A 22,795-nucleotide genomic window follows, 5' to 3' on the forward strand; every position below is an offset into this window, starting at 1 on the left:
GAGCTAGCTTGGCCATCACCGCACAGTGCTAGAATGGATGAAATAAATAGTCTTGCAAGACACAGAGTCAACAGAAAAAGCAGAAGCAAGATCCATGTCAGTGAAGACTCCTAATACTTCCTCCTGGTATGTTTAGGCTGTAACTTGACATAACTATGAAAAGTTTCTCTCTGAGTTTGAAAAACTGCTGATTTCTTACCTAGAAACAAGGCAGGACGTTAAAATGAAATGTCTAAGATGCACCTGGGTAAGAGATTGCCCAGACTGGAAGGGCTGCTCACAACTGAAAAGGTAAAAGAGCAGGTTCTACTATCAGGACTTCCTAGGAGTTTTTGGTTTAGTTTGTTTTTTCCTGAGGACCACAACTGTCCTATGACTTTTTGCTTTTAATCCTTATTGACAGAGCAAATGGCTCTCAACTACACTTTATGCAGCATATTTTACCTGATATCTACCTAAATAATAATCTTTTTCTTGGCCCTAATTAAACTCCACTTCACATACATAATAATAGGAGAGATGGTCTGTGTGCATGTGTGACTTTTGAACTTTCTGCTTACTGTTCCCATTTTAAGGGTACTTGAACTTTGCCCGGGGGGGGGGGGGGGGCCGGGGGGGGGGGGGGGGGGGGGGGGGGGGGGGGGGGGGGGGGGGGGGGGGGGGCAAGGAGGCATGTCAAAGAGTGGAAATAAGTAAGTAAGTGGTGAAAGTTGTAAGAGCAGTTTGGGAGTATTCTCTGCTACAGTTTTTGTTTCAGCCTATGCTTAGTTAATGTTTTTTTTTTTTTTTTTTCCTCAGTGGTAACTTCCAAATGCAAGCTTTGCACTCTCTCACAAGGTAACTTCACCGCTGTACATTGTTAATGCTTGGTATAGACAATTATCATGCTCTGTAAGTAAGTTAAGTAGTAGTGGATTATTTTTTCTTGTTAGTGTTGCCTGTGTACAGTTACATCATCATGACTACTTACTTACTTAAAATAATACTGCACTGCACAACTATGCTATTGCTATGAAGGAGCTGTGAGCTACTGGGGGAAAATGCTATAAATTCCATTAAAAAAAGGGGGGGGGGGAAGACATTCCCCCCCCCCCCCCTTGCATATAATATACATAGCTGTAGTGAAAGTAGAAGGGTTCTCCACACTCCTATCCTCCAATTTCATGCTTTATTTTGCTTTAAAAGTAAGTCAGCCAACCAGAAAAGGGTCACTGTTCAGAGGTTTGGGACTTTGAAGACAGTACTATGATGGCAACAGTTATGCAGGGCTTCAGTGGCAAGACATGCTTGTTTCTTGTTATAAGCCCTGAAAAGCACCTTTTCCAATGGCTTTATATTTGCAGGATTTCTTTGGGAGCATTCCAATTTATGATGCTCTGTTACCATAAGAAGTAGCCATAAGCTGGACTTCAGGCTACTGAGGAGTCACAAAATTACAGATGTGTTTTTCCCCAAGCATTTTGGAGAGACTGGAGTGTGTGTCGATAAAGTTATAAAGATGAGCAGGGGGAATTGAGTTTTGGAAGAAAAGCCCACTCTTCGGGGCTATAAATCTATTTCTGCATATTCAATAGTGGAGGAGATGAATGTATGTGTCGAGAGTACTCAATTACACTGTACATGTATTGTAGCAAAACAAGGTTGTAAAGGTTTTTAGCTTTTTTTTTTTTTTTTTTTTTTTGAGATGAGCACTAATGCCTAATCATCTTAACTGTGTTTATGCTTTTTATTTATTTAAGTAAGTAAGTAAATCTTCCACAAACTTTTAAGTGTAAGTAAGTAAGTAAGCGAAGTCTTTGTAATTGGAACAAAGGCAGCAGTAGTCAATCTATGTCCTACTGACTGAAGGGACTCAGGTAGCCTGCTGAAAATGCTTGTGTTAGCTTCCATTGACTTGGTGACTTATTGCTCACAGGTGCACAGTGTCAGCCAGGAGGCACTCAAGATGCAGCAAAGGGATAGACATGCGTGTTCAGTTCTGTTTGTTTGTCATTCATTCATTTGCTTGCCCTCTTAATGCTGACATTGCAAAATGACTGGGAAAATTATACAGGAACTTTGCTTAGTCTGAAATTGAAGTATTCTCTTGCCAGCTGACTGTGATGTATAGCAAACAACAGGACCAGTTTTTATTAGATCAGGTTCTTTCTTTGTTAAATTAACATGAAGATTTTTTAAATTTCTTTCTGACTTCCAGTATTTGCAGGCTTCTGCCCAGAAGATATCTTTGCAGTGCTGTCATCAGTTCAAAATTTCTGTTCTCAGGTATCAGGTTTTGTATAGAGTTGGTCCTTGCTACTGTTCACAGAAGAATTTTCCCCATTCCCTTAAAATAAATGTCTTGTCTTTATAATTGAGAATCATAGCTGTTGCCAGCACAGCCCTGTATTTCCTGCACCTAGTGGGAAGAAGTGCCAGCCTACTTCTAAGCATCTTCCTGATTGCATTCTAGAGGGTGCAGAATTTTCAGTTTCACACACTGAGCTTTCTTTGCTGAGGTCGGTATATATGGTCTGATGGCTATCTGTGAAAAAGCTGTTTCTTACTCTTTTGCCAATTCTTACGTGTCAGGTGTACTTCCAGTTCTGACATGTGACCTGCATGGGCTATTACTTTACATTAAAATTGCAGGCATTTCTGATACCTGGATTGAATTACTCCATTTTTTTAAATGGTCAGATTTGCTACACACCAGACCAAAAAAAAAAAAAAAATGCATTACAAAACTAAATTCACAGGTCATGTTTTGTGCCTGACCTCATTGTCTTGAATGTTAAGTTACTTACCATGAAGAAGGCTCTCTTAAATAGTGATGTAAGAAAGCTACATTTATTTGCAATTTCTGGTATCAAAATGATGTGTGATGGTCAGAAATATATTGTAAATGACTAATGCTTAATATTTAGTAATCTGCTTATCTCACTGGAAAGATGTCCCTTGTTGGTCTTCAGATGTTTTAGAGCTTCTCTCAAGTTTAGGAGCAGGTGTTTCATTTCCACAGCTTTGAAGGGATGTCTGGCTTTGAAGGGATTGTTCTGCAACAATGTACTAGAAGAGGGAATTACCATATTTTAAAATGGCTCTTTGTCAGCTAAATCAGATGAGGACATCCCACATTTGGACCTGGCCACAGCAACTGATTTGTTTTTCATTATCATAAGAAGAACTAACATGACACAGAAATGAAGGAAGGATGCACAGCTGCCCTTTGCTCACCTAACTGAAGAACTATCATCTCCAGTATAGCAGCCCTGACATTTAGTGAGCCCCACTCAGGATTTATTGATAGTATCTTGGTGGTGGTAGGTGTTTTTTTTTTTTCAGATCTTTGAATCCAACTCCTCACAGATTTACTATAGCCTGAAGTGAAGCCTCAAGTCATTATGTAAGTGGTAACCTGTAATGGATTAAGAGAAGGGAGCTTCTGTGCTTAATGAAGTATCATAGCATTGGTTCTGGGAGCCTCCTCCTGTGGCAATATCATATAAGAATACCTGCTCTGTTAATGCTGTTTTTGTTTCTGTAATGCTTGGTAAAGTGAGAGCTGCAAGGCTATTTTGTAATGCTATCATCACAACTGTGACTAGCTATACAATATTTTACTGTTAGTTGAATGTAAGGTTACTTATTATTGTAGGTCTGCTTCTGGGCTGCTGGCCAAGGCCACATGGTGGAAGCATACCTGGACAGGAGGCGCACAGCAAAGCTCTGTCACTACTGAGTAGGAAATCCGAGAGCGGCAGTAGCTGGGAATGGCTCGCGAGTCATCATTAGTGCAAATCAATAAGACTGAGTCTACTACAGGTTGTGCGCGCTGTGCTGGCTTCTGCAAGCCTGCGATACATGGGCAGAGAAAGAAAGAAGCCTCAGAACTCTGTTTCTACAGCAGTGATAACTAACTAACTAACAATTGTAACACCTTTGTTGTTGTTGCCTTCCCAAATTTTAGCTGTAGGAATAGGTTCTTCAGTTTTTCTTACCCCTTCTACAAGCCTGGGATCCACAACATCACTCCAAACCATCACAAAGAAGAAAAATAAGTAGTACATTTATTGAATCCACTTGTTACTACTTCTAGCCTTTATTCAGACACTTGTGCTCAGCTTTGAGAGCCAAGAATTTCTTCATTATCATTCAATGTGAATGATGCTATACAGGAATCCAGTGCAGGATGTTGGGCTCTTCTCTGTAACAGGAGTGAGAGGTTTCTATTCTTTGTCCTTTTTTTTTTTGGCTGCACAGAATTACCCTTTCCAAGGGCACATGAAATAAAATACTATATTGCATACTATATACATTTACATACAATGGTAAATGCACCATTCAGAAATACACAATACCTAAGGCTCAATGGAAAAGCTTGGTTGAAGCAACCTCTCTCCTCTGATAGGAGAAAAGGAGCCTATGAAAGTTGTGGAAGTTGCCATAATCTGTGTTTATACAGATCCTGCCCCTCTCTCTGGAATTGCAGCACTCTTTCTTTAAGACCCATCTGTGCCTGGGGAGGGAAGATGGCCCAAAGGACTTCAGAAGCCATCGCTCAGCAGGAGAAAACATGTATAACCATGTGCTGGAGGAATTGCTCTGAGAATAATTATCCAGCAACTGCAGGAGGAGGCAAAGCACCTTAGTGTAGTTACTTGACGATCTGCTGCAGTAGTAAACTGCCTCTTTTGGATACAGGAAACCACTTCTGACTCTAAGCCTTTCCTTTACATCTGAGTGATACTTACTTACTTTTACCTGTTTCTTTGCCTTTCTCCTTGTATTGTTGGACTGCAGGGGGATTAAACAGATGCTAGTTATCAGCATACCTGGTAAGGGCCCTGGAGCTGCTGAAAAGAGAAAAACGTTGCAATTTTTTTGAAGCTGTTTAGATTCAGAGAACTGATCTATCTGGCTTCACCCGCATCAGCCTTATTTTACAAGTACCTGAGCTCTGACCTCCCCCAGCTGCTGTGCTGCACTAATGCATCTTGGAAGTATGCTCAGGGGAAAATGTAACTGCTTGGGTCTCCAGCTTTTAAAATGGTTAAAATTCCAGCAGAGAAATACCTGTTACCCAGCTATGTTGCCACGCATGGCAGCCTTTTCCCTAAGTTACCAAACATGTTTTCTGTGGTGATATCGGTGGCTTTGCCTCATCTACTTCGTATCACACCGGCAATGCTGCAAACGAGGAGAGGTAATATCTATTACGTCTGTCTGCAAGCAGCGTGGAGGGCTGGTGCAGTCCCCAGGAGCCACGCACCATCGCACCGTAAGTAGTGATCACCACCACCGTACTCTGCAGGGGGAGACCTTCTCCCATCTGCAGTTGCCAAATTAGACTATTTGATAAAGCTGGGGTTCACTGGACTAGATTCCCCTTGCATTAAGCTGCTGTACTTTTCTCATCAGTGGGCTCCCCTCTTAATACTTTTTTTTTTTAGTGGACTCACTCAGAGGAGTAAGAAAGACATTAACCCTTCAGCTAATGCCAGTTGCATACACTGAGTACTTTAAACATAAAGCATTAATGTGCTCTCTCCTCTTGCTCAAAGCAGAGCAGGCATTTGAAATCCTCCCAGTAAGTAAGAGTCAGAGTGTAACACACTATTAATAATCTAGCACGTGATTTGCACTCCTTGCCCCAGGGCAGTGTCAGAGGCAGCAGCCCTTCCCAAACGCAAGGAAGAGCTCCACATGCACGTATGTATGGTCTCTGCTCCCGCTCATTTGTCCAATTGTTTTGGCTCGACAAGAGATGGCATCGTAGCATACGTTAGCGCACAACACTTCCTCGTGGCACAGGGGGCAAGGAAGTCCCCCTCAGCTCCAGCTGGAATTCTGCAGTTCCTCTCGGAGCCAGGTCGGAAGCGGTTGTCCAAGTCTGTTCATCAGCTTGGATAATTCAATGTTGTGCTCCCGATAGAAGTCTCTTAGAAATAGCCGTGACTGTGTGGAAAAGACAGGTAATATTAGCGTGAAATAAATTAGTGGTGAATTGCACCACTTTTTAAATCACTGTTCCATAGGTCATCTAGGACATAGATGGTAGAAAAATCCAGGTTTGTTTTGCTCATTGCATCTCAAGTTTCTACATCTCTTGCTGCCAACAAATGTGAGATGGTTACTCACCGAGACATCCATATCAGAGTATTTCCTTCCTTTACTCTTTCCTAGGCATTTAGTCTTTCCTCCGTCTAGCAGCTGGCACCAGAATCCTTTTGCTTCATCAAATCTGAAAAGGACACTTATCTTTAGCAAGCCACATGCCCAATTAGTAACAGTAGAAATTAATACTCCATAGGTATTTTTCTGTTTCAAGGTTTAAAAACTGAGTTGGGTAGGGCCTTTTATGCTACTAGTTCATTTTTTGGCACTCCAGTGCTTTGACAAGAAATCTTCTACAACCATGAATGTTCCTGCTTTAGGCAAAAATTTGACAGGAAACTTGGTGTTATCATCTCTGTCCATTTAAGCTTAAAAAAATATGTATTTCACTACAAGTAAATTCTTTTAAAGTTCCTCTATACTTGAGAAGTGTCAGAGAATCCCCTGCATGCTTAAAAGTCTCAGCATTTCTCCCCTTTCTAAGGCTTAGGTTTAAAGCAACGTTGGAAACTCTGAATAGACCGAAGGTTTGAGCAAATACCTGCGCTGAACCCTGAGGCAAACAGACCGACACTGCATCTTCTCTGATGCTGGCTGGAGGGAAGGTGAAACATAACAGCCAGTAATACCACAGCACCTATTCCACTTACCATCACCGTATGTGCTTTGACAAGTTTAGTCTATAAGAATATTCTGCCATTTCTGTAAATCTGCCCTCCCCTGGGGAGTGCTGTGCCACCCATTTGGAAAACATCTCTAGGAAGAGAACTTAACTGATTCAACTCTTGCTTTACTGTTAAGGGCACATGCAAATGGGGTGTGATCGCAGAAAAGATGCCAAAGCACAGGTTTCGGCTGCCAAGAGCACTATTCCGACTCTCCAGCAGATCTGCAGAGCTTCTACTGAAGCCCAGTATTGCCACAGTTTAGCTTCAGCTAGCACTTAGATTTACTCAGACTAACTGCACCGTTGAGAGGATCACAGCAACAGCTGAGCATTGTCCTTCAACTTCGGTGCAGCAAGGTAACAGCTCTTCCAGCACTTCCACAGATAGCTCTGGGCACCTGTCAAGTCCAAGTCTTCTGTAATAAGAATAGTGTCTATACCGCAAACTGCGGGACATGTTCTGAATCTCCATCTAGGCACAGATGCGAGCTGACTGTCACACATTTCAATCACACCATCTCTTGCCTTCTGCCAGACTCAAGGTCTAACATAAAAAGTGTAAGAAGCTCTAATAATTCCAAGCACCTTCTCTGAAGCCACAAAGACTCAATGAAAAAATGCTGTTGTGAGCAACGTCATGCTCCTCCACAGCCGTGCCAAGAAACACCCACCGTCATTTCTGGAAAGACTAAGTTACGATTCCAGTCTTAGCCTAATACCTCATGCTATCTGAACACAACCATCTGAACCTAGTTTTAGACATACCTCTGAAGCCTTGGCAGGTTGTGGTATCAGAGATGAGAACTATTCTTCCAGCTAAGTGTTTAGTAGCGTCATACTCAGCCAATAAAGCTTCTTTAAAACCTGCACCCTCTAGTGCAACTTTCAGGGATGAGCCATAACAGGGATTTAGCCAGAGCTAACAAGAGACAAATACTCTCAAGGGAAGACTGCTTTCAAGCTGTCACTGCAACTGCTAACGGTGCCACCTAGCTTGTAATTATTAGCTGTATTCACATACAGACAAATAATTTCCTTACCTTAGGGCCTGGGTGTAGTTGAAGAGTGGTGTAACACCCAAGAACTTCTGGATGCTGTCCATGACAGAGACAGGGTTATGTCTCAGCTCCTGACCATCCACTATGAGAATCTGAAATGAGAACAGTCACCTTAACCTCTGACAGCAGCTCAGAGCTGAGACACTTGTGGGTGTCATGCTGAAGGACACATCCTGGCTCCTGACACTGCCGTGGGCCTCAGCACTGAGCAATCGCTCCTGTAATACATGCTGTTTGTTCTAGGGCAACATGAGGAGGAGAGAGAGGGAGAGGGAGAAATACCAGTGTCTGGGGTATTATTACATACTATTACATGTATGATAAGCAGTAACAATATTTTGTGCTAATGGATTACCTACTCCAAAAAACACAGCAGCGAAACAGTACTATGAACTGAAGTCTGGGGAAGGTGGGACCCTGACCCATCGCAAGTACCAACACAAGGGCTGCTGTGTCAGTGCAGAGGCACCAGGAAGAGTGGCAATGCTTTTTCCCCTCCTCTACTTTTAAGCAGTGACCACACCTTTCTTTGGTTCTATCTTTCCTCCCAGTAGTAACCTCCAGAAATAGTAAGGCAACGAGGCACAAGCCTTCGCACTTTATGTGGGAACAGGCTGTTTACTTGCTTGCTCCAACTCCACAAAACAGAGGAATGCAGTAACTTGCTCCTGCCTCTTACCGGTTAATGAAGGAGCGAGGTTGACCTGTTGGTTAAATTCTTCTCAGCCACACACACAAGGCATGAATGGCAGGATTAATGCAACAGCTTCTGACTATACATCACACTGTTTGGAGCAGTTCCTCCCTGCCACTGCTTTCCCTTGTGGCGTTAGTTGCTCTTTCTGTTAAATATTCTCTGACTGAAAGGTGGTTTGCACTGTAACTAGTCTGCCAGTAACCAGGGTATAAGTCTCTGCTTGGTTTTCCCTTCTCTCTTTTAGTCTTCATAGATCTAGCATGTGAAGATGAGGCTGCTGCTCCTACAGAGAGTAATTCACTAAATATGCATTTAAGGCTCTGTTGGATTACAGACTGTCTGAGGAGAGCAGAAAGGAACTTTAAAAAATATTTTCTGACTCACACCACATTAGCCAGTTTCTAAATTCCCAAGAAGTATATGAACTAAAGTGATCTATAGCGCATATTAATTGACCTTTTGCAAACGTACAAACAAAACACAGAATCCTGACACATCTGCAGTGAAATTTCCCCTTAGCAGAGGTCTAAAAGCTTCACAACATGGGAACTAACAAGCGGCAGAGTCCAAGAGCCTGTCTTTAAAGCAATAAAACCACAGCAAGTAGCTGAACACCTGCTGGGCCTGAAGAGGATGGCAGGGCTGCAGGCTGCCGAGATGAAAGGAAGGGAATACTAACTCTGCTCTTCCTGAACTTCTCAATACCATGGAGCTGTCTGGAAGATCACAGTCTCCTCTTGCACATGTTTACTTTTACTCAGCAACCTGCAGATCCTGGATCCCAAATGAGATTTTACAAACGCTGTGAAGTACAAAACTGAAGTTTGCAAGCCTGAGCCCTTCTCGGCTTACACTAGGAGGAAACAACTGGTGGTTCTTGTTCCAAAGGACAAGACAAAAGATGAAATCAAAACAGAATGAGAGAAAGAGATAAAGAGAGTTTTTCTCTCCTCTGTAATCAACACACAAGGGGCTCCGAGTGGCCAGTCCCAATTCTGTCATCCCAGCTTCAGGCCAGACTGCAGTGTTCAGTCCCTGAGCCCAGGGTTTTTGCATGATTCCATCCAAAGTCAGCAATGTCAGTGCATCATTAACTTGCTTCATCCTACTGCCAAACCTCCTACCTGCCCAGAAGGGTAGTATGTTAGCCAGCGCTCCAGATGAGTTGAGTACCAGCCAGGAAGCAGGCATCGGCTTTGCAGGTTGCGCAGCTCCTGAGGGGCCTGGGATTTTGCAGAGATCACCTGGTAGAAGGTGTAATTGAGCGCCACAGGGTCGTTGTGAGCACGCTGGTGCTGAAAAACATATGCCAAATTAGGAAGCAGGAACACCAAATTCCACAGAATTTCCCATGCCAGCATACACATCTCTGCGCAGACCCCACTGACTCCTAGCACAAAGACCCACCGATGCCTTTGTCCGTAATGCCCACACGCGGGGGCAGCCTGCGCCACCCCCGTGTCTCCCTACGGAAATGGATTCACAGCCTTCCGCCTCACCTTCCGGGCACCTCTCCCCGGCCCTCCCGAGCAGAGTGGTGCAGGGAGCTCACCTGGTACCACGAGTAAGCTCGGTCAGCAGGGTTGATCAGAACAGTAATGATTTTGGCTCGAGGAAGCAAGGCTGCCCCACGTTTCGGTACCACCTCTGTGTCAAAGTAATTGGCACTCTTCTCAAACATGAAGTCTGTGCTGGCATTGGAGGGGATGGGGAAGAATTCCATGTACCTGCCGAATGGACGGGACGCTGGTGAGCAGCACGGCCTGACAGAGAGATGGTACACAGCAAAACGATGCCCTCCCACCGCCTCGGTGGACGTGGCTCAGAGAAAACCGCACCTCCCCTCGCAGGGCAGCGAGCGAGCAAACCAGTGCAAAGTTGAGGCAGAGGGATGACTTGGAAAGGGATGGTGGAGCACAGGATAGAAAGTAGCAGACAATAAAAGGGATAAGGAATTATTTTCTTGAGAGTGCACTCCCCAAGTCCTGGTACAAGGCTGAGAGTAGAGGACTAGTTGCAAGTTCCAGATTTGCAAAATTACCTTTAAAAGCAGGAGAAAAAAAGGTTTCCCCAAGAGTAAGGGTACTGATCAGGATCAACTGCCTGCCTTGCCACTGACCTTTTGTTTAGACCTGGGTAAATCATTCATTTCTCTGTATCTCAGTTCATAGCTAAAAAATACAGTAAGAACTCTGCTCTACCTTACAGAAGCTTGTAAAATTAACAACACAGTAAGTGTTGTTGGGAGGGAAGAGGAGCAGTGGGGGGACAGAACACTGTGAAGTATCTAAAGGCTGGTCTCTGCTGAGGTTTGCATCCTCAGCACCAAGATCTGCCCCTTGCATGTGATGCTACATTCAACTCAGGTTGGATGACTTTTCCAGGGGGGACACAGGAAAGTCGAGGCTTTCAAGGCCTATCGGCTAACACAGCCGCTCTGCGGTGCTGATTCACATTAGCTTCACTCAAGTACGCCAGTCCTCCAATGTCTTTTCAACTGTCCTCTAAATGCTCAGAGGAGTCAGACAAGTTCGCCTGCAACTCCTGGGGAAAAAAAATCCCACGGCAGAAAGCCCTACTGCCACACCACTACCCCTCAGAGCCACGCTTCAGGGAGTGCAGTGCCAGGGTAGACCCAGAGTTCATACTTCAAGCAACAAAAGCCTTCAAAATTTCTCTGCCTGGAAACAGTGGCATCATAGTGCCCCAGACACTGGTATTACTCTACCAGGTAGAAACACTTACTTTATCATAACTGCATACTTGTACAGCTAAAGATCACAGTACACACGTGGCCAAAGAGACTCTGGAGTCAGTCTAAGGAATGCAGTGACACCTCTCTAAGTCTAAAGGACCCAAAACTACAGCTGTCCCCTCTGTGTCTTAACTCAGAGACCAGGAAGAACGTTTTTATTGTATTATTATTATTTTTTTAAGAGACCACACCATTGTCAGTTTTGCATGTCAAAGGACAGGAAATCTCATGATGGCAGTGGATTCAACCAAGATTCTTTAAATTTTTAAAGCTTGGGAAAAATCAGGCCTAGAGTTCTTTTGACCAACCGTCACTAAGATCAGAAACTACCAGTTCCTGGGATCAAGCAGATGGGTTAGCAGGAAAACAGAGAACACACACTGAGTAGTAGCAATGCAAACAGCTGATCAGAACTGGAGAAGCTCCTAAGAAGGCTGAGGTGGACAGGGCACATGCAGGGAGATTCAGGAGAAGACAACATGAGTGCAACTTATCACTGAAGAGCAAGAGAGTCAGGATTCTTACCAATCAATTCCTTTATGATAGTTGGGCCCGTTAAAAAACTGAATCTCCTCAAAGGTGGATGGACTCGGAAAGTTACTGGTGACAGCTGGATGCATGGTCAAGAAGAAGTGCACAGCTGTGGTGCCTGCAACAGGAACCAGTTAACAGGACCTGGGTCACACGCAACGCTTGGCCGTGCAAAAGGCTTTACCTACACCACAAACATCAGCCCCGCCACGGGCACGCTCCTAACCCACCCTTTACTCATGCAGGTGAAAACAGCAGTGCTGCCAAAGCAGTCTGGGATTTAACTTTGCTCAGCAGTTCAGTCCCAGGCTTCAACTCACACAGCTGATTTGAGTCACCTCCTTACCATGACGCCCATCAGCCACCTTGTGTTCTCTGCTAACAGGCATGGGAACATGGCTGAGCTACCCCAGCATCTCTTTCCTACGTGGCATGGCTGCACCACTGTGTGGCAGGACCCACATCTGCCAAATGGGAGATGGCCTGGGTACTGGAGGGCAGTATGTCTTTGGGAAGGAGATGCGTTAGGGACAACATTACTGCCCTCAGAAGGGAGTTCAGCCTCTGCTGAGATGTTCTCCCTCAGCCAGAGAAGCCTGGTAATTCTGCTCCACGCAGAGCTGTAAGGCTCCAGCAGGCCAACTGAGAGGAGGGTTTTCTCACTGTGCCATTGCGAACAGCCCATGCCACGATTCAGGAGTGCCCATGCTGCACACGTGCCAACAGAGCTTCGCAGGGACGCAGGCAGCAGCTTGGCTGGGACAAGCCTCCTCCCACAGGCCAGGTCACCGTCTCTGTGCGCGGTTGGCAGCTGCTTTTTCACTGCACTACAGAGAAAGCCAAGGTTCGAAGACCTGGCTCTGACTAAAGAGATTTTGCTCTCTTCAGGCTAGCAGTGACTCCTCAGGACAGCATTTATGGAGAGCCATCTAACTGCCAACCACGATGCCACAGCAGTTAAGAGGTGTTGACAGAGGTCAGACAAAAGAGGATCGCTACCTCCTCCCGACAGCGACTCGGAGCATGTGGCGGTACACAGATCTGTCGCAAGGGAAGCACTAGGGGGCATTCAGTGCAACCTCTGCAAAGAGCGCATGGTTAGTCCTGCTGACAGCTTATGTCTTATGACAAACTAAAAAAGGTCACTGTTTCTCTGAGCTTGTGCGGAAAAGCCAAAACACAGCTCAGCAGGTAGGGCTTTTCCCTGTACACCAGGACTGATCCAAGCAGAGTGCTAAGGTGCAAAGTACTGATGGGCTGAGACTTTCCGAAGTGTCCTCTGTGGTCATCTGGCAGCTTGCACAAAGAGCAGCCACATACACGCAACAGAGGCCTTTTCAGTTCTCTCCCCAGAGGAATGAGAGGGAAGCTGCAATCTATTTTAGACAAAGTGTTCACATTACCAGTTTTCTGAGGTCCCACGATAAGGAACTTGGGGAGCCGATCACACGTTTTCTCTTTGGACCAGATATCCTTGTGCCTCTTATCGTCACATGGATTCTGCAGCACAAGTGATGGGATTAAGTATTACCGCAGGAGCTAATGGAAATGGGAGGAAAAGCTGGAAAGCCAGTCCTCTAGGGTCCATGCTATTAGCATATGAAGAACATTCCACAACCACATTGCTCCTTTTCCAGGCACCAAGAAGGCTTAGATAAAAACACACGGGAACATTTTAAAAAGCTCAAAGTGACACAGAAGCCAAAGTCCTTTTGAAAGCATTAACTACAGGCCTTGCCCTGTGCAGCTGTGCTGGGCTGGGCCACCACGGTAGTACAGCTCAGCATCTGTGAACTTCTGGCAGACAGACAACTCTATCACCTTCAGTTAATTTCATCTGCTCATTACCATGCAGAGAGCTCTGCACGGGGATGAAATGAAATAAGCATGTTTGTATTTAACAAGCATGAATTCTGTGGTGTGAAATTACTTTAAGATTAATCATATTAACAAGCCTGCAAGCTCCTCTAGCACCAAACAGGGTCCTTCCGCGCACACACAGCATTTCACATCAGCCTTCAAACATCCAAGTGCCTGCAAACCCTGCCAAGGTCCCTTAGGAAAGCTATTTGTGCCCTGCTGCCTACCGCCCCCACTTCCCAGCCCCTTCCACATTGCAATTTGGCACTTGCAGCCTCAAGCCACAAAGGTTAAACCTAAAAAGCTCATGTGTTGCCACTCCGTGCTCTGGATCAGCAGTCTCTCCAGACTTAAACATGGGAAATCGCTACGAGAGGTTACACAAGGGATTCTTACCTGCCACAAGGGATTCTTCTCCTGGGGAAAGATTTCAAAGTACTTTTTTGCCAGTTGGACAGGTGGCAGCGTTTGCAGGCGAAGGTTGGTCCAGCACTGCACAAACTTGACCAGGCTCTCAAAAGTATACAGTCCCAGACGGTCATTTCCGTAATTAGACAGGTGGGTCATGAAGATGCTGATCTGCAGATAGGAAGGACATAGGACACTGATAATTTGGGTAATAGTATTGTGTCCTCCTGGCCTGATCCCACTGTCAGCAAGAGATTGCTCATATCTCAGACTGCCCTTGCTGCCTGGGCTGATGAATGTGTTGTTAGAATATGGCACTGCCTTGATGGAAAATGAAAGAAATCTACCTCCTGTAAAGCAGGAAGAACTCAGGAGAGAAAGAAGGACACACACCTCTCAATAACCCTAGGCCATGAATCCAGCACAGTTTCAAAATCCCATTCAAGTGCCTCTTGGCCATCTAGGGGAAGAAGGGTTACTCAGTGACTCGCTCCTCATCAAAACCTCGCAAAGCTCCTTTCATGAGAAAGTGGGATCTTCCCTTCCTCCCCCTGAGATGGGATTTGTATCTGGATGGAGTGTCTGCTCCAGCTGGGAAGCAGGCTGGGAAGAGGGGGCATCACGCTGCAGACCAGACTGCAGTGGCACAAAGTACAGCTTTCACAAGAGACAGTTTTCACAGGAGCTACTTCTAGGCCCACAGCTGTGTCTAGGGGAATCCAGCTTTCATTTGGTTTGGAGTTGACACCTCAAATGTACAGGAATAAATGGCAATTCACACTTTCAAATACAAAGAAGTGTTTCTGGGGAACGGAATATGGCGTGTAAGGAGACACAACACTAGGACATTATCCTAGGAAGAGACACTAGCTGTAAGGTTTTAGCTCTCCAGAGGTCTGCAGTGTGCGCAGCCCCTGGAAAGCTTCCTGCCAAGCTTGAGGGCATAAGCCCGTAGGCAAAGTGGCACCAAGCACCCACAGAAGTCCCTGCCCATGCTGCAGTGCTCAGGAGCTGACGTGCTGTCTTCGCCTGGCCAAGCCATCTCCTCCCTCAAGCAGATTCATTCTCCTCCTGTCTGCTTTTCAGCGTTTTAACATTTTAAAAGAGTGTAAAAGAGTGCCCTCAGCTTGAGTTCAGTGTGTGGCTTTCATGGATCCCAAGGAATTGGGCATCCTGCTGCCTGGAGCATGACAGCTCTTTGCCAGTCATGAAACAACATCAAGGCTAGAAGTTAGCAAAACAGAAGCAGGACAGTAAGGCCAATGGAAGGATGATTACATGGATGACTTAGCACTCCTGGCTCCCCAGTGTCTGCTGGTGCAGGGAGGAGAAGAGGCCTCGGTAGCTGAAAGGGTACCTGCTTCTGCACAGCTCAGGGCTGAACCCTCATGCTACCAGGGGAGGTCAGGAGGCAACAACAGGCTTCACTGGCAGGGAGCAGCAGCGGATTTCTCACCCACAGGAGGGAAGGGCAAGAGGGGGAAGCAGGAGACAGATGGTCTCGGGATGAAGTCATTTGCTGGCACTCAGAAAGTCTGAATTCAGTTTTCTGCCCTATGTCACCATGGACTAGTCTCAGTGCATCTAGGGGCATAGACAGAGAGCATCTCTTAATATCTGTTTGTGCCAAGACACTGTGAGAGTGTATTTACTCCCGTCCATACAGTGCTTGCACAGCAGGGTGGTCCTACCTGAAGGTAGGCAACAGCAAACAGCAGTAGGATGCTAGGACGTATGGATGGGAAGCAGAGCTGAAGATTCATCACATTTGTATGTCTGTGAATTTTTTTTCACTTCTCTTTTCCCACTTAGCTGACAGACAGGCCCTGCCACACAGCCTCTGGTACCTACACGTCAAAGAGCAGCGTGGGCTTGGTATGGTTGTGTAAGAAGGATGTGCTAAATTCAACACAGCAAAGGACAGAAAGGTTTTCTATTTAACTGTAGGGCCATGTCATTGACTACATCAGAAGGCAAGAAGATGCATCATGCATCTCATGTTGTCTTTAGCTATTTCTGGGAGACATCAAGAAGGCAGCATGACAGCTAGCAGCTGGCTCATCCCTTTGACTTCTTGGTGAAACATTTAGAAGAAAAGTTTGCAGTATGAAGTGTCTCAAGCCAGACTCACTGGCTTAAACCAAGTACTGCAGGAGGAAGGACACAGGTCGCCAGCCGGGGCACTTTCAAGATTTCAAAACCTACCTGGATGCGATCCTGTGCAATGTGCTGTAGGTGACCCTGCTTGAGCAGGGGCATTGGACCAGATGATCCCCTAGAGGTCCCTTCCAACCTCAACCATTCTGCGATTCTGTGATTTCCAGGATGAAAAATGCTGCACGTGACCCAGGTTAGAAACCTGGGTCTCAAGATTGACTACATTCAATAAAACCTTCAGGTCAACCGTTGCTCAACCCACATAATGCCGTTACCTTCAAACAATGCTGAGCAATTGGACTTATAAGAAGGCAAGATAAGCACAACTAAAGAGCTGCTTCCCTGTACTTCCGAGTGTGTAGTCAGCTCCTGTAAGATACCTGTTAAAATGGGCTTGGCAGCCTGCTCTGCCTTGCCATGGCTATCACTATCAAAACATTACCTAGGTTTATGTTTGACATACACTGACAATAACCTATGTTCAAGCCCTGTCTGTCCCTCTCTCTCACTCACACCCAGTGACCCCTGGGACTGTCTTGGGAGTGATGTCTCCCTTCTCTCCCCTTCCCTTGCACCATCAACATGCCATTCCCCTCCTTAACGTGGAGGAAAGATGGGAGAAAAAGGGCAGAGAGCCTGAAGCACAGGAAGTGGGAGGGTAGGATTGTCCTTGCAATACATAACGGGTAGCTGTGGGCCCAGAAATAACTTGTGTGGTACATGGCATGAGCAGAAGTGTTTGTAAGAAATCATCAAAAACATTCCCTTTGCTTCTGGGAAATACAGATAAGGCACATGGCAGCCTGTTCATTGAGCATAAACAGTTATTCTCATTCCTGACATCAGATCTTTTCACTAGTCAGAAGATCAAACATCATCTGTTTGCACTGCGGAGTGCATACACACACAGGCTTGGAGACTCCTGCCTGTGTGTACATCCACTCAAAAGGGAGTCGGAAGCACCAGAAAAGACTGAAGAGACTGGCCCAAGTCTGCTACGGATCACTGCTGGGGCTGCAGGGCTGGCCAGCTTTCTGTCAAGTCTGGGAGATGGCTTTATCAGCGAGAGAGTCTGAGCTGCTGTGCAAACAGCAGCAACGAAGAGCAGCTGAGAGCACACGCCTCCAGTGCTCACAGGGAGAGAAACTCCACTGCCACCACAAAGCAAAACCGAAGACGCTGGAAACAGCGGACAGAGCCTGAAATCCTTCCGAAAGTCACCACGAAGAGCCAACATTAAATCTGACACATAAGCCTGCCCCACACCAGAGAGACCAGAGCACAGTCTTCCCAAGTATTTTGAATCACAAATCACTGCCAACTGCACAGATCATTGCATGCATATCTGCAAAATTTTAATGGGTAGCTCTACCCATTAAACTCTGTAAGGTCCTTGGCACAGCCTCCCAGACCAGCAATGATCTCTGGATTGTATTTTGGCAACTGATTTTCCAAGAGAAATTCAGAGCTCTTAAATTTCATAGTTGTTCTCCTAACTATTATGAAGTAGGACAAGGTGAAAATCACCTTAGATACAGGAACCAGAACACAGAAAAGCACAAGTCCCAGCTGTTGAGAGAAGAAAGCAGTTTCTTTTCATCTGACCAAAGATATCAATGATCCCTCGATATGTAATGCAAAGAACAGCTTTCTGCTTCCTGCAGAGTTGTATTACACAGGTGGATTTGCTTGGGTGTAACGATAACAATTCTGTCTCTGGCAATGAGGGCCAAATAGCAGCCTCCAGAACTGGAATTACAAACATCTAAACCTTATAGCTAGGGCTGTAACGGAGTCGTATTTTCTGCAAAGCTGGCGCCCACGGAGAGGACATACACCAAAACCAAAGGCGGTCACAGGCTAACCTTCAGAAACCCAGAGCCTGGTTGTAAATTACAACCTGTGTGATGCACCCAGAATGTGCTGCAAAGGTTTTATCAGTATCACAGATCTAGAACTAAAGGCACTGAACACCATAGAAAACAAGAGAAATCAAAACGGTAGGAATTCTGAAGTTATGAGAAAAGAACAGAGCAAACATCATTATCTTTAGCAATGCTTATGAGGTAGATGTTTCAAAAATCACTAAATCTGGCAGGGTAATTACACCCTTGCAGAGAAAGGGATGACAATAGGTGCCAAATCATCTCTAAAAAGAAACAAATTCATGCGGGGAACTGAGAAAGATACTGTATGTGGGATCACTCAAAAAGAGAAGCAGCTGCCCCTGCTGCAACCGATCAGCATGTCTGAGGAAATCCAAAGCCTGCTTTGAGAAGGGAGTGAGAGCTGCGGCTGCAGCGGGATACAAAGCACCATCTCCTAATTCCATCTTCTCAGGATTTTTAAAAAGTAGAGATTCTTTTTTTTGTTGTTTCTTGCCACCTGGCTCTTCCTCCCAGCTTCAATGAAAAGCAGGAAACTCATGTGATTTGCCATCCGCAGCTGAGAACCGGGAAGAGGCTACAAGGTTTTGAAAGCACTGCATTTGTTTGGTGGTTTGACGGAGCTGAGAAGTGTTAAAAGGGAAAAAGAAACAGCTGTGTCAGACCCAGATCTTCCCTAAGTGCCTTAGGGTGACAGCTATATCACAGAAAAAACATGCAGGAATTGTTTCAAGTGCATCCAGGTTGGAAGAAAGGGGAAGGCACCCCATAATAAAAGCCCGGAAAAAACAATTTTTCTGAACAAAACTCATCAGTAAGCGTGGAGACAACGCAAGAGCAAGTAGATGTGCGTGGAACAGGAGGAGATGGGGAATATCCCACTTCTGATTCAGAGAGATGCAGCAGCCCAGCTAACGCCCACTCCGTGTTGGGCCATGCTCAGCATGTCACCCTGGCTAGTTTCTGCCTGAGGAGTGTTGCACTTGTCAGCACTCAACACTGATACCTCTTTGGTCGTGTGTAAAGCCAAGCAGCCTTACGTAGCCAACATTTCCTTGGCCCTCATTTTGAAATCTCCTTAGTCACACACCGGAGATATCTATTCTATGAAAACTTGCTGTATTGGGGTTTTAATATGGAGTCTCCCATAGGTATCTAGCCTTTTCCCACATCACGCACCAAAGCTGAGACCCCCACGCACTAATTCCCCTTAGAGATGAGCTTACTGGGTTCAGGAGCACTGTCAGGAAGAGTTCACCACCACGAATGCTTTTGTCCAACTCCTTCGAGCCACCGGGATATTCATTGTAGAATATAGTGTGAGTAAAAAGACCACAGGTCTGTCGAGGCAAAACCTGTTAGTATCAGAGGAAAGCAAAGTTAGGTAAGAGGCAAATACAGCACATATCTGATGTGCCAAAGCAGCACTATATAGATCAATATAAAGAGAGTAAGGGAGATAAGTAATATAAGTTCAAAGGACTCTGATACTCCTCTCAGATATTTACTCACCCTGCTCTAAGCAACAGTGCAAACAAGTCAACGGGATCTCAATTTAGTCTTGTTGTACTTGCTTTTGCTCCTCTTTCTCCTTTCAGGGCTGACCTATCCCATCTGAAATCAGGCACAGGCAGGCATTTGGCCAGCTCCTAAATGTCCTCTTCAGGAAAAGCCCTCAAGCTCAAGGAGTGAGGTGTGTGCTCCTGGAGAAACAATGCTTTTGCAGGATATACTGATTTTATTAACATACCTGTGCTGATTCTACAACAGTGCAACCTGTCAACTCTGCATTGTACTGGCTGATGGGAGAAGTGCACAAACTGGCTTTAGCCAAGTCCCTTCTCTTTGCTTGACTTAATGATTTTGGAAATACTAGTCGTATTGAGATCAACGACTCTGATGCAAGTCATTAAGAGTCTGCCCCTTGGTCAGGAAGTCTGTGCCCTCCCCAGGCCCTGGGGGCTCTGCCGGCCCGGCTGCGCTCACCATGATTCCGTTGTGGATGAATCCTCGGCGGTACCGAGCGGGCCGCAGGTGTGGGTATTCCTCTGTGCTCGTTACCTGGATGCTCCACACAGATTTCCAAGCCTCGTAGAGTTGTGTGTGGACAGGATACACCCCAGAATGATGGGGGGCCACAGCATAGCCCAAGTCCGTGGGAATCCCATGCTCCTGGAAGCAGAATATGCAGCTTGATGGTTCAATATTTATTTAACTGCTATCCTTAATGAGGATTGGATTTATCAGCAGCCTCCAAGTTGGAGCAAAGGGACAGAATAGCATGAAATCACACTAGATTGGGAAACCTGAAATGCTGCTTGTGCTTCTTGCCTGCTGCATCTATAGAAATAGGAAGTGACTGTACCAACCACGACGTTCAGCATTTTGTAACAGCTGCTGCACAAACAGTCTGCTGGCTTGCAGGTGTGACAAACTGGATTAATACACAAGCCTGAGGTCAAGCTCCTTGGTTACTACAGGCAAACTAATCAACGCTGTAAGTGACAGTTCTCACTCCCACAATGCCTAGACTGGAGTCACTAGAGGAAGAAAGTGAAATTTCCCTAATGGATATAGAAGGAAAGGAAGACAAGAGCTAGGATCTGTCTTGAAGACAGCAATTCAAAGAGAAGCAGGCAGGAAGCAAGAGACTGTTGATGCTGAAGATATGGGGCCTGGAGCTATTCTAAAATGACAGGAAATATCTGAATTTCACGGGTTTTAATTCCACTGTGCGGTTTGGGTAACAGTATGAATGATGACAGCTCTGCCCTGGTCATGTACAATAAAACCAGAGCCCCTAAATGAAACAACAACCTTTTCCTTCCCACTGTTTGCCTGTTTTATGTTAAGTAAGTATAATTGTGTTCCGTGCTTTGTCTCTCTTTGCAATAGACTGCAGTATTATTTAAGCAGGAAAAGGAGGAGACTAAATTGTTTCTATGACATTGCAATTGTGCTCTGAATTCAGAATCATTCCTAATCGTCAGGGGAACAAGAGACAGCAGCCTGCCATTCCCAAGGGGGATTACCATCAACAGAACCAAAGTAGGGTGAAAAGGACACTTGTTTTCAGAGGAACATGAACACTATATTCAAATCTGTCCTGTAAGCCTCAAGCAGACATTGTGCCAGCAGTGCAGGATGTTTAAGGTTTCCTCCTCCTCTGCCAAAACCCAGGGAATTTCCCCTGGACTTCCTATATAATTGACTCCCTCCGGCATTGTTTTGGGAGGCCAGAGGCATGACCATTAGTACACAGAGCATTTTATACTACTAACCAGGTGATTTCCTTACAAAACCACGGTGAATAAGGATGGAACAGGAAATGCTCTCTCCCAGCCAGAGTTTATAAATTAATTGGATTTGAACGGCAACGCTACGGTGAGTTCACACCTCGGCAAACAAGAGCCCTGGGATTTACACCCTGGAATGTGGTGGAGGCTGCCTGGGGCCATGCAGGTGCCAGGAAGCACTTCCCGTCGCAGGGGCAGGCATGCGAATCACGCCTCTTGCCTGAAGGCAGCGGGAGCCACGCACCAACTTTCAGAGTTGGTTTTCTTAAAGGCAGCTGAGTTGCCAGACTAATATTTTGGTGCTATTCCAAGGGAATAATGTTTTCAGATTAGTGCTGTAGAGGAAACAAAAAAAAAAAAAAGCTGTGATGCCCCTTACCACAGCAAATTGCTTGTTGAGCTTCATCTGCTCAGCCAGCACAGTGACATTGTGGAAAAGATGAGGTTGCATGTGACTCCACATGTGAGGGAACCACCAGAACTCCTTCCTATGTTTGAGCAGCATGTCATCCCCTTCGTCTTCCTCATCTGTACCTACAAAGAGCAGAAAAGGAAGGGCAAAAGCAAAAGGCAGAAGTGTTCAATGTTTCAAAGCAATGGCTAATCCCCCGCAATGCTAAGCAGTTCCTACAGAGCATCAAGATCTCTCTAAAGTATTACACAGACACATGCACAGAGAGCACAGACAGAGAGCTATCAAAGGCTGTGAGCGTTAGAAGAAATGCATCAGATCTGTCAAGACCCACACAGGAACGTGCCCAGGACATTGCCAGCGCCCCGTGTGGTTCCTGCAACGTTGCAGGCCACACACAGGTATTGGGACTGAAGGTGGTGCCAGGGACTTACCTGTGTGGTAGAATTTCCCTGAGAAGCCCAGGTTGAAGGTGAAATTTGGGACTAAAGTTCTCAGCTTATTCTGGGTGCTCAGTAAAGCCTGTTTGAATGAAAAGGAAAAAGAAATGTTCACATTCAGTTGTTCTCTAATGCCTCTCTGTGCTCTGCTGGTGCCCAAAAGGGCACAAGCCCACAAGGGCTGGAGATAGGGCACTGCAGCCAGTGGAGTGAAGCTGGGTACCTAACAGCTACACGTACCGAGTTTTTATATGACATACGGTCTTGCCTTACTGAAAGATGTCACTTTATAACCACAACCATGTGTTGTTCCTCTTTCATGCTCTCCAAACCACTGTAAAGGTCCCAGGTCTGTCCTAAGGCAAGGGGATGGTAAATATTACCTCCAAGCAATAGGTCTCTTTGTCTTCCCAGGCTCAACATCAGTGTTCCCTTTCCCTCCTGGCCTGGCTGGGACCTTGCTGTTGAACTTCTCCCCTTTCTCTGAGCCTACTGAAAAGCACCCTATAGGGTGGGGTTGATACATAGTCAG

The 22,795-nt window shown here is 45.7% G+C and overlaps 1 protein-coding gene across 3 annotated transcripts in view; it reads right to left on the reverse strand.

The window, feature by feature from the left end:
* Positions 1-4,026: 4,026 nt before the first annotated feature.
* Positions 4,027-22,795, reverse strand: part of NDST2 (N-deacetylase and N-sulfotransferase 2) — an 84,345-nt gene continuing 65,576 nt past the window's right edge. For all 3 annotated transcript variants that reach the window (XM_085312263.1, XM_085312261.1, XM_085312262.1), the window contains 12 exons: positions 22,258-22,345; positions 21,791-21,945; positions 20,102-20,287; positions 19,342-19,470; positions 14,061-14,243; positions 13,208-13,304; positions 11,799-11,922; positions 10,071-10,245; positions 9,643-9,813; positions 7,804-7,913; positions 6,121-6,223; positions 4,027-5,937 (listed from right to left, as the gene is read on the reverse strand). In XM_085312263.1, coding sequence (XP_085168389.1) covers positions 5,812-5,937; positions 6,121-6,223; positions 7,804-7,913; positions 9,643-9,813; positions 10,071-10,245; positions 11,799-11,922; positions 13,208-13,304; positions 14,061-14,243; positions 19,342-19,470; positions 20,102-20,287; positions 21,791-21,945; positions 22,258-22,345 — 1,647 coding nt within the window. In that variant the 3' untranslated portion in view covers positions 4,027-5,811. The remainder of the gene's footprint in view (positions 5,938-6,120; positions 6,224-7,803; positions 7,914-9,642; positions 9,814-10,070; positions 10,246-11,798; positions 11,923-13,207; positions 13,305-14,060; positions 14,244-19,341; positions 19,471-20,101; positions 20,288-21,790; positions 21,946-22,257; positions 22,346-22,795) is intronic.

The sequence above is a fragment of the Rhea americana genome, unplaced genomic scaffold (genome assembly GCF_003343005.1).
Source record: "Rhea americana isolate MKP2758 unplaced genomic scaffold, rheAme1 scaffold_36, whole genome shotgun sequence".
Taxonomy (NCBI): Eukaryota; Metazoa; Chordata; class Aves; order Rheiformes; family Rheidae; genus Rhea; species Rhea americana.